Below are 12403 nucleotides of genomic sequence, written 5' to 3' on the forward strand. Positions count from 1 at the left end.
TCTGCAACTGCATTCCCACACAAAAGAAGGTGACAGAAACTCTATACAATTTAGAAAGGAAAGATGTGAGACCAGCTGGGTGTCACAGTAGTGACACTAGTAACCAATGCTAAGTAAAGTACATACTAGCTGCAAAAAGCTCTTCTGCAAACCTCTGGTCAGGAGCATTTCCTGAGCTCATGCAAGGAGGAGTGCATTAGGGTCCAAAGGGCCTCCTTATTAATGAAAGGATGAATTCAATGTCTCTGAATGTCTTTGTCAGAGTGAAGGCCCACATCCAAGGTGTCTGGAATAACCTGCCTTCTGAAGGTGCCTCTGTCTCTGCAGAGTAAAGTAGAGGCCTAAGTAACAAGCTTAGGCTGACACTTAGATTTCAGATGTTGAAGTAAGGTGATATGAATCTCACCTTCTCAATTTGAAGCTTGGATGGAAACACTTAAATAAAATTTGAGAGAGAACATTGGAAACTATGCCCTGCTGCAAGTGCAACTCAAACTAGCCTGTGTTACCATCTCGGAACAAGGCCTAGAGCTTCTCAGGCCTTTCTGAAAGTTCATGAAATGCATTCCTGGATCTCACCTGCCTTCTAGAAACAGAAATATAATAAGGAGGCACACCAGCAAGGCTTTACAGGATGGAATTCAGTAGGACCAGCACCAGTATATCTAGTTTTCACAGAAGGGAAGAATCCCTCCCTAAGGAAAACACACAGATCAGAATTTCCACAATATTACACAAACTTGGATGCCAGAATATGTAAAACAGAGGTTTAAATTGAACTTGACACCAAATATAAATGAACGAACATTAAGCAAACTTCATAAAAGCCTATAACTGCTCACAGATGACAAACATTACAGAAAAAAAGAGAGAGTTCTTCACAGTTAACGGCCTTGCTGAACAACCTAGGATGACAGTATGTGGATTTACATATTAGCCTTATGAAGGCCTTTTTTTTTTCCTAACTAAAAATAAATTTTGCTTCACAGGAGCAGTTGCTGTGCATGGCACAAACTGCCTGACATCCAAGCTATCAGCTATTCAGACAAGCTGTAGCAACAAACAACCCATGTGGAGGATGATGTGCTGCTTCTCTGAAAGAATGTCTCAGAAATACCATATTCTTAAATGATCCCACTGGATAGAGTGCCAGTGCCCAAGGGGCATGCATCAGGCATAGCAGCACCCGTATATACTGGGTTTGTAAGGAGAAACCATGACAGAAGGTTCATGGGCCCTCAACTTGTCTTTTGATGAATACTTCTAGACAAGGTTCGGTATGTCTTTGAGATCCGGGGTTAGCACCTAGACTAACAGATTTTGTGAAACCACTTTTTCACTCAAGAGCATTGTTAGCAGCACTGTTCATCGGCCACTCCAGCAGAATTCCTCTGCCAATTATTTTACCTTTCTGAATATATCTTGGAGAAAACATTTCAGGTTAAACATTTGACACAACAGCAGTCTTCTGCAGGGCAATGCCCTTACCCAATCCCCAAAGCAAACTTAAAACACCCATCTGAAATGGCACTATCACATCCAAATCTACGTCTTGGATTTCCTAACACTGATTATGTTATTAACTTAAAAAGAAAAATACAAAGAGTTTGGACCTAATCCAAATCAGCTGAATGTAACTTCACTCCAGAAAAAGTTCCTGGGATACTGCTACACTTTGTCTCTCTGCCAGAGCTGGCACAATGGAAACGAGAGATACTTATGCTAATCCCATATTTTACCATCTTCTGAGCATGAACCAAAATTAGAAGAATAGAGATATAAATCCTAAAGAAATTATTTTCTTGTGTGCGAGATGCATGAAAAATTAACTCAGATTCCACAGAAATAACTGAATCAGTTATTAAGTTTTAACTCACATATACGTAATTGAGTGAGCCATAAAGCCTAGTTTCTCATGGATTTGTATCTCAATTGGGTCTCTCGCACATATTCTTCATTGTCTAGTGAATACTAACATAATTCTGCATCTCTCCAACAGCCTCTCCCCTCCATTGGGATGTTTGTTTTCAGTTTTTTAATTACCTTTGCAACTTTTGGCTCTCTATCAGATGTGATTGCAATTAACTGAAAAGCAGATACACAAAATAAGCCATGTGATTTCAACTCCATAGGAAGTCAAAAAGTTCTTCTTTCCTTACCTGTTGGTATTCCTTTTCCTTTGCCTTTATTTTTTGTTCTAAAGATTGACGAGCACTCTCAGCATTTTGTCTTTGGCAATTCAGTTCTTCTGACAATCTTTTCACCTTTTGCTCCATCATTTGGACCTATAATAATTTAGTTATCAATCACAGGTGTTAAAAACGCAAGTCACATTTTATTTAAATTTATATGCATTCATATAAAAAGACTGATTTCACCTACTACTATTGTTCTAGCATTCATATAACCTACAGCATAACTTTAGCTGGTACTATATAAATTCTTAGCAATCCAAAGTACTAAACTCATACTAGCTTACGTTAGTGATAACATGCATATATAGAGAATATATACACATATATAGTTAGGTGTGTATATATATATATACACACATATGTGTATACACACAAAATAATAAAAACATCTTCAGAAAAATCAGTCTTTGACAGGCTACAGAAGCATACTGTATTCACACTAAAAATATAATATATTTTCAGTACCTCAGGCTGCTATGAACTAAAGAATGACCACTAGCTGCTAAGCAACTACATGTTTAGACTGAAAATAACTGGATATACCACTGAATTTCAGAGTGATTCAGCACATTGATTTGGATAGAGAAGAAAGAGGCAACTATCTTAGTCTAATTCAACAACAACAGAAGAGTGTTTTTCACAATTTAAACTTTAATTAAAAAAAAAAATCAGTAGCCTATGTTCTAGGTTAACCTCCATGTTAAGAGTATGTCAGCTGGTTATCTAATTCAGTTTATTATGTTAATACTACATTACTTAAGAGTGGGACAATGTCCACTGAACTCCCTGAACAGAAAAAAAAACACATTTTATTCCGAAAACCAATCTGTTAATGCAAAATATGTACAATATTTTTTTCCCCAGGGGGGTAAGAAAAGTATCAAGGGTGAACAGGGCTGTTTTCTTTTCCAGCAAGAAGGGCTGCTTAATGAGTTAGTGAAACAATAGTCTATTGTGTCACAAGAAAATAAGAAGCAGGTAGTAGTATTGGGATGTCTGGTTATTAGGCACAGAGTGCACGGATCGTGAGCTCCTGTAAGATCACATGGAAACTTGCCTGCAGAAGGGCTGCAGACCTCACAAGATGTGAAAATTCTTGATACCACAGAGGAGTTGCTGTGGTCAAGGTCTGTGAATAGTACCAGTGACAGAAGTGCACAAGGCGCATGCCAAAATTAAATTCAGGCTATGAGGCAGTAAACTAAAATCCAGAATCTCAATGCAGTTCTGCATCTAAAGCCCAGGGCGCAGGCAGACATCCAATTTCAGCGTGAGAAAGAAGAAACAACAGAAAGGAGCAACCTTCAGATGGCAGGACCAAAGGAACCTTCTGGGACAAGATGCTGCACTGCACCTTAAGGATGGGCTGCACCTCAATTCAAGCAGGGCCAGTCAGTCCTACTCCTCTCATCCTTCCCCAGGCATGTTCCTAGCTATATAACCTTACCCCTTGTTTTGTGCTAGATTTAATGCCCCTTTGATTCCTTTAGTAAAACAATTCAGCTCTCTTAAACCCATAGAAAATTAACAAGGCAAAATTAAATACATAATGTTCTAATCATTGAAGAAGTAGAATCAGGCCATTTGGGGAATCAAATAAATGAAAAGAAAAACTTTTTCAGAGGAACTGAGCTGTTAGGTTGGGTCAGCTGCCTTCCCACAAACTCACCATGATAACAGTGCCTTTATGTAGTCAATGGACTGTGTCAAGAACATGATTTTTACCTTACTCTCAGCAAAGACTTCCCCTAAACCAGTTCCTTGCAGAGCTAGCAATAGCCAAATATTGCTGTCTCTCTCAAAAGGCAGACTGACTAACCCTCAATATGTAAAGGTTTATTTTTTAAGGACCAATACAGGAGTTGTGGGAAACAGCATTTTTCCCATATACTTAGGTAGCATGTAGAAACTTGCTGACAGAGATGGATAACAATTATTATACCCTGAGAAGATACACACAGAAACGTGTTTTTTCCTATCCTGTAGATGAATTGAAGTAGTAGGAAAAAAAGTAAAAAGACAGATGGAAATATGAACATTCAAGGAATTAAAACGTCTGTGCACTACTTTCTAATTTGTCAAATGCTGTGAAAGGACTTTAGGAAGGTAATGCAACTTGATTAATCAAGAAAAATAAAAAAGAGACTTCTTACTTGTCATGTTCTGCAGTTTGTATTAAATGATTTTAAACACTGGCATTCTCTTCTTTGCATGATTATGAGCAAAAATCTGAACCATTTAATGGTTTTGTGTGTATTTAAATACACTCTGTAAATTCTTGACTAAGCAAATTGTACTATCCTATTGGTTCTTTTATTATGAATCCAAACTCCTTAGAATTAGGTCGTGAAATCCAATTTAGAAGCTACATACATTCTCAATCTTGCATAGCATTTTTACCTAGATTTTATTTTACACAAGTCATTTACAATCAAAAAGACTATGCCCCACAACAACCTGTAGTATAAGCAACACACTAATTTTCAGCCAAGGTTGCGTGACAGAGTCTATTTAAGGTCAGAACTTGCCACCAGATGTCATTGTTGCTCTATGCAATTTGATCAGAAAATATTTTTCAGAATTTGAGTCAATCTTGCCTGAGGATGAAAAATATTTCTTCAGGTGGTATAAGAACCTTCCACAAAATGGGCGACTGCTTACGAGTATTTATGTTTTTACAGGTAATACATATCAAACTAGCATATACTTCTCAGAACTTGATCCTCAGCAAATGCTCAAGAAACTTATCTGAGAACCTTGGCTCTTACTAAAATGGCTGAAAACTGACACACATTAATACTGGGAATGAATTGTAAGGACAATCAGAAGATGTGTGATGCAACATTTTACCTGTGTGGTAGCTTGATCAAGTTGTGTTCTCATTTGAGTCAGTTTATCTCTGGTTTTGTTCAGAACTTTATCCTTTTCTGTTAATTCCAACTTCATTCTGTCCAGCTGCATTTCAGTCTCTTGATGTTTATTCATATAGGATTTCTTCACTTTTTCTTGATATTGCAGTTGTTGTTCTAGGTCTTTAACAGTGGAATTTAACTCTGAATTTTAAAAACAGTAAAGATTAAGGATACTTTCTGCTTTGAAAGGTACATCTTCCAGGTACTCAAATTTCCAAGTGTCTATGCATTCTAAAATATTTAGTATGTTTGACAGTAACCCAAGTTCCTGATACAGGCAGACACCCTGTAAAATGTTCAGCAACCTAAACCAAAAGTTTCAGCTCTCTTCTGCTGCTACATCAATGACTAAAACTATCAAGACCAAAAGACAGTTGACTCTAAATCAAGAATTTCCACTTCATAATATATGAGAACATAGTAAAATGCAAGGTCAGGCACAAGTGCTACAAAGGCAGAGACAATTTGTTCCTTTGCTGGTTTGTTTTTGTTTGGTTGGTTTTGTTGTTGTTTTTAACCACACAGAAACATGTCACTTGACATATCTGGTTTAATTTTTTTTATTTTTAAAAGGAAAGATACCCACTACAAAAATTTGTTTGGGGCAACTGTGAGCCTCTGCTTCCAAGGGACTTTTCACCTATTGGGCATCTGTAAATACAGTATTTTATATTTTAATCTTTTTCCTGTCCCAAAGCAGCATACATATAAAGCAAAACCAAGTGATCTTGTCACAATATACATCAGTTAAGAGTTTGCATTCCAAAATCACAACATAATTTTACAGTAGAAAACATTGGTCAGCTACAGGGAGTGTTATCCAGAATTAGTATTATCTAGTAATTCTTTTTGGTTTGTTTGTTTTTGTTTTTTTTTTTTTTAAAAAAAACACACACATCACAACAATCCACATCTTCATTATGCTGAATTGATATGACTTCCAAGTTGGAAATGCCACCTAGATTGCAGTTTTACATGTAGGCATTTGAATAAACAGTTTGGAGATTACAGGAACTTGTAAAACAGTCCTACAAGAAGCAGTCCAAATAGTAGGCTTAAGTAAACATTCACCAAATCCACAACAAACCAACTATTTGCTCTCTTCTGACTATCAGATATCAGGAATGAGTATTTCTTCATGTCAATATGCGCAATACAAGATCATATCTTGCTTTCGCATTGTACTTTTTGCATCATACTTCATTCTGTGCTTCCAGTAACACCTATTATGGACCAACTCAGTTATGCATCAAGCATGTTCAGTCAATGAATTTTACACAGGTATTGCTCCTCAAGATCCATGCAAATACAAAATTAAGGAATCAATATAACTGAATTTAACAGTGAGATGTAATGAGATCCTGAAGAGTTTTTAAACTCTTAAAAGAATTGTTCCATGAGCAATGGAATTGTTGGAGAAGGTCATTTTCCTTTCATGTGATGTTCCCCACCCACCCCAAAAATACAAACTCATCCCTTCTAACTCTCACACCCCTTATGTAAAAGATACCACAGCTTTTGGATAATCTCTGTGTACTGGCCGATCATTGAAAATACACACACCAGCAGCCAACTGGGCTAGCTCCCAAAGGCAACAATGGGTATCTTTCTCTTTTCCTCGCTAAAGCATTAATTTCAATACCTCTTCTACCCACACACCAGCTTTCATGAAACCATACATGAAACTGCCTCTGGGTTTTAAAGAAACGTATCAGATACCTTGGTTCTGTGCTCTTAGCTGGATCATGAGTGAAGAATTACAATTCTCAGCAAAGCTGTTGAACTCATTCTTTTCTGATATTATACTAGAATTTGTTTCTTTTTCCCATGGAAGACAGGATGTTGTAGAACTTCCCCTTGCAGGTGTTTCTTGATTTCTAGATGGTGTCTTTTCTTGTTGCCATGAAAACACAGATGAAGAAGCCTGATGCCGAGCAATCTCCCTGTGACTCAAAGAGCTTTGAGGATGAGGCTGATTTATTTTCTGTGTCCGAGAAAAAAAAAAAAAAAAAGGATCTACCTTTACACAGCTCCATATCCAACATATAACATAATAATTAATTTATTAATAAGTAGATAATAGGTTGTGGTCATTTCACATTTTTATAAAATCACATGATCCACCAGTGCAAACTACTGATTCATGTAATTATATTTTATACTACATAGATTAAATAACTGTAGCCCAAGTATCCAAGAATAGCTGATACTTATAAACACAAACCAGGATCTCCAAAAAAAGTAGTTCAATCTGTGTATCTTTATAAGGAACGCACCCAGATTTTTGTCTTTTTCAAGCGAGATCCCATCATTTACCTCCTATATTTTTCAAAATCAAAGCCTGCATTTTTAAAGGCAAGTGCTGACACAAGCAAGCTGCAAGAAATTTAGAAGTCTAGACTAACACATCTGATGTCTGACCGACATATAGTTCTTCTGGACGAACACAGGTAAATTCAGAACAGACTTATTTGTTTAAACTTATACACACAGAATACCCCAAAATAGCAATAACAACATATGCCAGGTAGCACCTTTCATCCTCTTCCTACAGAAAAATTAACAGAGCCCAAATACTAGGTGTTTGGGTTTTTTTTCCTCCTTAAGTGAGAAAAAGAAAAAACAAACTCAAACAGTAAAGCCCTTATTGTATTTTTAACTGTATTTTCAAATGCCTCTCATTTGAATATTTTTTTTTTTTAAACTAAAGCCCCAAACCAGGTAATACCTAGTGTGACTTCTCAGTCCAATCAGGCAATATGTTGTTATGTAGAAATAGCTGTGCTAAGACCAGAAATCTATGTAGTACAGAATGCTGTGTCCAACCCTGTAAAGTAACTTGTTTATAGACAAAGAGCACAAAAACTTAATCATGCATATAGTAATCATTCCCCTTATATGCCATTTAAATTTCCAGAGTTTGAGAAAAAAAGTTTGAAGCCAAGAAATTAAGGGGAATTAATAATCATTTTTACTGAAATACTTTACATGTACTTTCTCTTTTGGATCTGTTTGCATTGTGGCCTTTTTACAATACTCTGTTACAAAGACTTCTGGATTTAACACAGTACAGTGTAATAGGGTAGGTTTTGTTCTGATCCTGCAGAGCTGGTACTGTAATTATGCCTCATGAAAAGTAGAAAAATGACCATTCCCCGTTTCCTCTCTTGATCCTCACTCATCTTGAGTATATAACCATTTGGCTATATACGGGCAAAGAATATTTTCTCATTATTTCTTAATTCTTTTCCTAAAAAAAAAAAAAATTCTTTTTCATCATTGCTGAACACAATATTGAAGCTTTCAGAGAACTAGCTACAGTAATTACTGAGTTGCTTCCTGGAATCATTTCATTGAATTTGGAGCCTGAATGTACCAGGTATGCATTGTTCAGATTATGTTTTCCAGCTGCATTACTTCACTTTTTTATGCTGAATTTTACTTACCATCTTAATTATTGCAATTATTTAGTACTACAAAATACTGCGTAGTCTTCAACCATATTATTCAACTCTTTTTCAGATTGCTAATGAACATGCTGAATAGCACAGTTCTCTTTCCCAATCCTTTTCAGGCTCCACTATTGATCATTCCCCAGCTGTAAAAACTGACCATTTATTGCCACTGCCCTCAATCTCTACCCTTAAATTCATAAGAACTCCCTCTTATCAAAATTGTTTTGTTTTTTCAGTGTTTTGTGGATATCCAACAACATTATACTGAGTCACACTTAACTCACACATTCCCTGACTTATTGTTAAAAACACAAAACCTCTGAAAATATGTGAGGCATGATTTCCCTTTACAAATAAATAGTTGATCTTTTCTCTATACACCATACCTATGTGTGCATCAAGAAATGTATTGCTTTAAATTTCTAACAATTTGCCCAGGACAAAAAGTTGACCTGACTAAACTACATTTCCAGGAATCCATACTGTAAGCTTCTTTTAAAAAATGGCATCATCCTTGTCACCTTCCAGCGTCGAGAGAATGAAATAAGTTGCACATCACAGTGATTCAGCAGTCCCACAATGCAGTGCCCTATCAATTAATGGGTAAATATTACCTGTATTTGGTGATGGTTTTTATTACTATTCATTTCATCAATCTATTTTAAGACTACTTCTGACTTTTCAGATGAGGCTGTGCCACAGATTCAACCCCAATAAAAAGTTTTCTATATCAGAGTCTGTCTTTAAGCCTTTAAATAGTAAATACCAAATAAAAAATGATTTTAGCTTTTCTGCAATGGCCCTTTTTTCCTTGAGGGCTTTCACATCTTAGTCATCTATTGGCCTCAGATATTCCTTAATACAGTTCCTACTACTGATATGTTTGAAAAATTTACTAGCTTTTATTTGCTAGGTGAGTTATTTCTCAATCTTTTCAAGGATATTTTATTATCATATAATATTTAACTTGGCAAAAGTGATGCCGTTTTCTCTTGTCCTTGCTTGCACGAGACTTCCAGTTTTTGAAGGATGTGTTCTCATTTTTAATGTCCTTCTTTCCTTTGCTATTCAATTATGCTGGCTTTTCTGTATTCTCCAAGATTACTTCTGAATGGCAGTACACACAGATTAATTATGGTTTGTTTTATTTTTTTTAATTATACTTTAAGTGATGTAGAATATATTTCAGTAGTTTTCCATTCCATTTTCCAGGTTCACTCAGTAGTTACTTTCTTAGATATCACACATACCATTCTCAAGAGATACTTACCTTAACCTGGATTGTTCTCAGTTCTAATTCTAGCTTTTTTCTTTCTTGTACTTTCTTGTATTTTTCTTCTAGTTCTTCAAACTTAGCATCTACAAAGACATGATGAATACTTCTTCATAATCTAACTTAGTACACAGGTAATTTTTCTAGCCTATTGCTATTACAGGAACAATAAAAATGAACAGCTATCAGAAGTGTCAGATCATGAGGAAGAAACAACTGTATATACAATACGTTCAGTAATTTAGGACCTCAAAAGTACACTGGTGGGATATCTGGAACTTGACATTAGAATGAAAACACAACTGTTAAAATTAAGGATCCAATGCCACAATTTTATTCTTTTAATCTCTCTCTCTAAAAAAATATGTGTATGTATATATGTTAAAAAAATATATAGAAACTAGATGTGTTACATTGTATATACACATACTTTTTTTTTTTTTTAAGTTTTCCTACCAGCAGCCCAATAGCATTAATATTAAGAAATGACCAGAAAATAAGGCTGGATCTTTTCCTCAAGCTCCTTTCAAATGCAATAGGAATTGGACAAAGACTTTTTTTAGGATTCTTCCATTGAAATTGTAAGAGGAGCATATTAGTCCAAATCAAAAGTCTTGCTTCCCTTTTCTGGAATTTGTATATAATTCTACAATTCTCAGGAAAATTCTAGAACTAGAATATCTTGTAGCATTCTAGGGAGCAGTTGAAGGAGGCAATTGTCCCACTCTACACTGCACTGGTGCAGCCCCACCTCGAGTACTGTGTGCAGTTGTGGGCACCTCAATGTAAGAAAGACATCAAACTATTAGGGTGTGTCCAGAGAAGGGCAACCAAGATGGTAAAAGGTCTCAAGGGCAAGACTTACAAGGAACAGCTGAGGTCACTTGGTTTGTTCAGCTTGAAAAGAAGGCTGAGGGGTGACCTCATCACAGTTTACAACTTCCTCAAGGGGGGCAATAGACAGGGAGGCACTGATCTCCTCTCTCTAGTGACCAGGAATAGGACACAAGGGAATGGAATGAAGCTGTGTCAGGGGAAGTTCAGACTGGACATTAGGAAAAGGTTCTTCACTGAAAGGGTGGTCAGTCACTGGAACAGGCTCCCCAGGGAAGTAGTCACGGCACCAAGCCTGTCAGAGTTCAAGGAGCATCTGGATGATGCTCTTAGTCATATGACTTAGTTTTAGGTAGTCCTGTGCAGAGCAGGGAGTTGGACTCAGTGATCCTTATGGGTCCCTTCCAACTTGAGATATTCTATGATTCTATGATCTTAAAGAATTTAAGACTCCAGCTTTCAAAGGAAAAAACCTCCCCAGCAATACCACTTTAAATACAGTTATTTAAATCACTTTAATTTAATCCCCATTTCAGGAGTGCCACACTTAGCGGAATGCTTGACATTATACATATGGGAAAAGGGTTACAGTAGTGGCAAAGAACTTAAAAGGAACAAGAGTGCAAAAAAGTATCTCAGATTTCCCATCAGAGTAAGATTGAGATGCCAAACTCGCAGAACATTTGTTCCCAGCAAAGAAAGAGGTAAACAGCACGCATAATATTGAACCCATCAAAATTTTTCAGCATAGACAGCATAAGGGTGTCTGGCTACAGAACAGCTGTCCAGTTAAGGAAACTTCCTTCTGCTTTTCCAGTTCATTCAAATATTTTAAATCTATTTGATGTCACTAATCTGAAGATAGAAGTGATGCTTTGACATGGATAGAGTGCATAAACTGTGATTATCATGCACAACAGAAAATTATTTTTTATTTAGGCTACTAAAGAAATAAACACATATGACTGTTGACTGAACTTTAGTTAAAGTACCTGTGGTACATGAAGGAAGAAATTTGCTCTTCGCTATATGAAGGGAAGAGCTGACACTAGGAACAGGCATTCAAAAAACTGCTGCAGTCTGTTGACAGATATTCCTACTACTTTTCCATGCCCATTGACGTAGTTCTGAAAAGATGTAATATTTGCAATAGATGTTCAATCTACACTAAATTTTTAAACCTGGAACCTATGGTGCTATGAATTAGACACTCTCATAAGAAGCTATATAATAGCTTCCCTATATAGAGGGACTAGGCAACTCAGTACAAGTGTAATGTTCAAAATATTCCTCCACCTTCCAAGAAAACTGACAGTTAACTCTCTGTGCTAGATGAAGAAAAAAAAAAAATCATTTACCATTATGACTTTGAACTGGTGTTAAAGGAGCAGTAAAACTTTTCTGTGGAGTGCCACTGAATGATAAGTCTCCTGCAATTGATGTTTGCTGACTTCTCTCAAGCTCGCATTTGTATCTGTTTAGGAAAGAAGCAGCAGCAGAAGTTAGTAATGAAAACTAAAAGGTTAATTATCTCTTTCTAAGAGCCTGAAATACACAAATAAATCACATGATTCTAAGAACTTAGTTTTAAGATCAAGCCAAGATACATCCACTGAAAATTTTTAGGTACTATAACACAGAAATGTAAAGAATATATTTTATTTAGAGTTTCAACATATTTAATCAGTTACATAGGAGCCAAAGTTAAAAAACAAAAACAAACACAAACAAACA

General features: G+C 36.1%; 1 protein-coding gene across 2 annotated transcripts in view; it reads right to left on the reverse strand.

Moving 5' to 3' along the window:
- The window catches only part of CENPF (centromere protein F), a 46935-nt gene that overhangs the window by 29287 nt on the left and 5245 nt on the right, over positions 1-12403 (reverse strand). For both annotated transcript variants that reach the window (XM_087776835.1, XM_087776837.1), the window contains exons 4-8: positions 12028-12143; positions 9833-9921; positions 6827-7091; positions 5046-5248; positions 2160-2285 (exon numbers count right to left, since the gene is read on the reverse strand). In XM_087776835.1, coding sequence (XP_087632961.1) covers positions 2160-2285; positions 5046-5248; positions 6827-7091; positions 9833-9921; positions 12028-12143 — 799 coding nt within the window. The remainder of the gene's footprint in view (positions 1-2159; positions 2286-5045; positions 5249-6826; positions 7092-9832; positions 9922-12027; positions 12144-12403) is intronic.

The sequence above is a fragment of the Nipponia nippon genome, unplaced genomic scaffold (assembly GCF_047370975.1).
Source record: "Nipponia nippon isolate SJK-2023a ecotype South Korea unplaced genomic scaffold, ASM4737097v1 scaffold_4, whole genome shotgun sequence".
Taxonomy (NCBI): Eukaryota; Metazoa; Chordata; class Aves; order Pelecaniformes; family Threskiornithidae; genus Nipponia; species Nipponia nippon.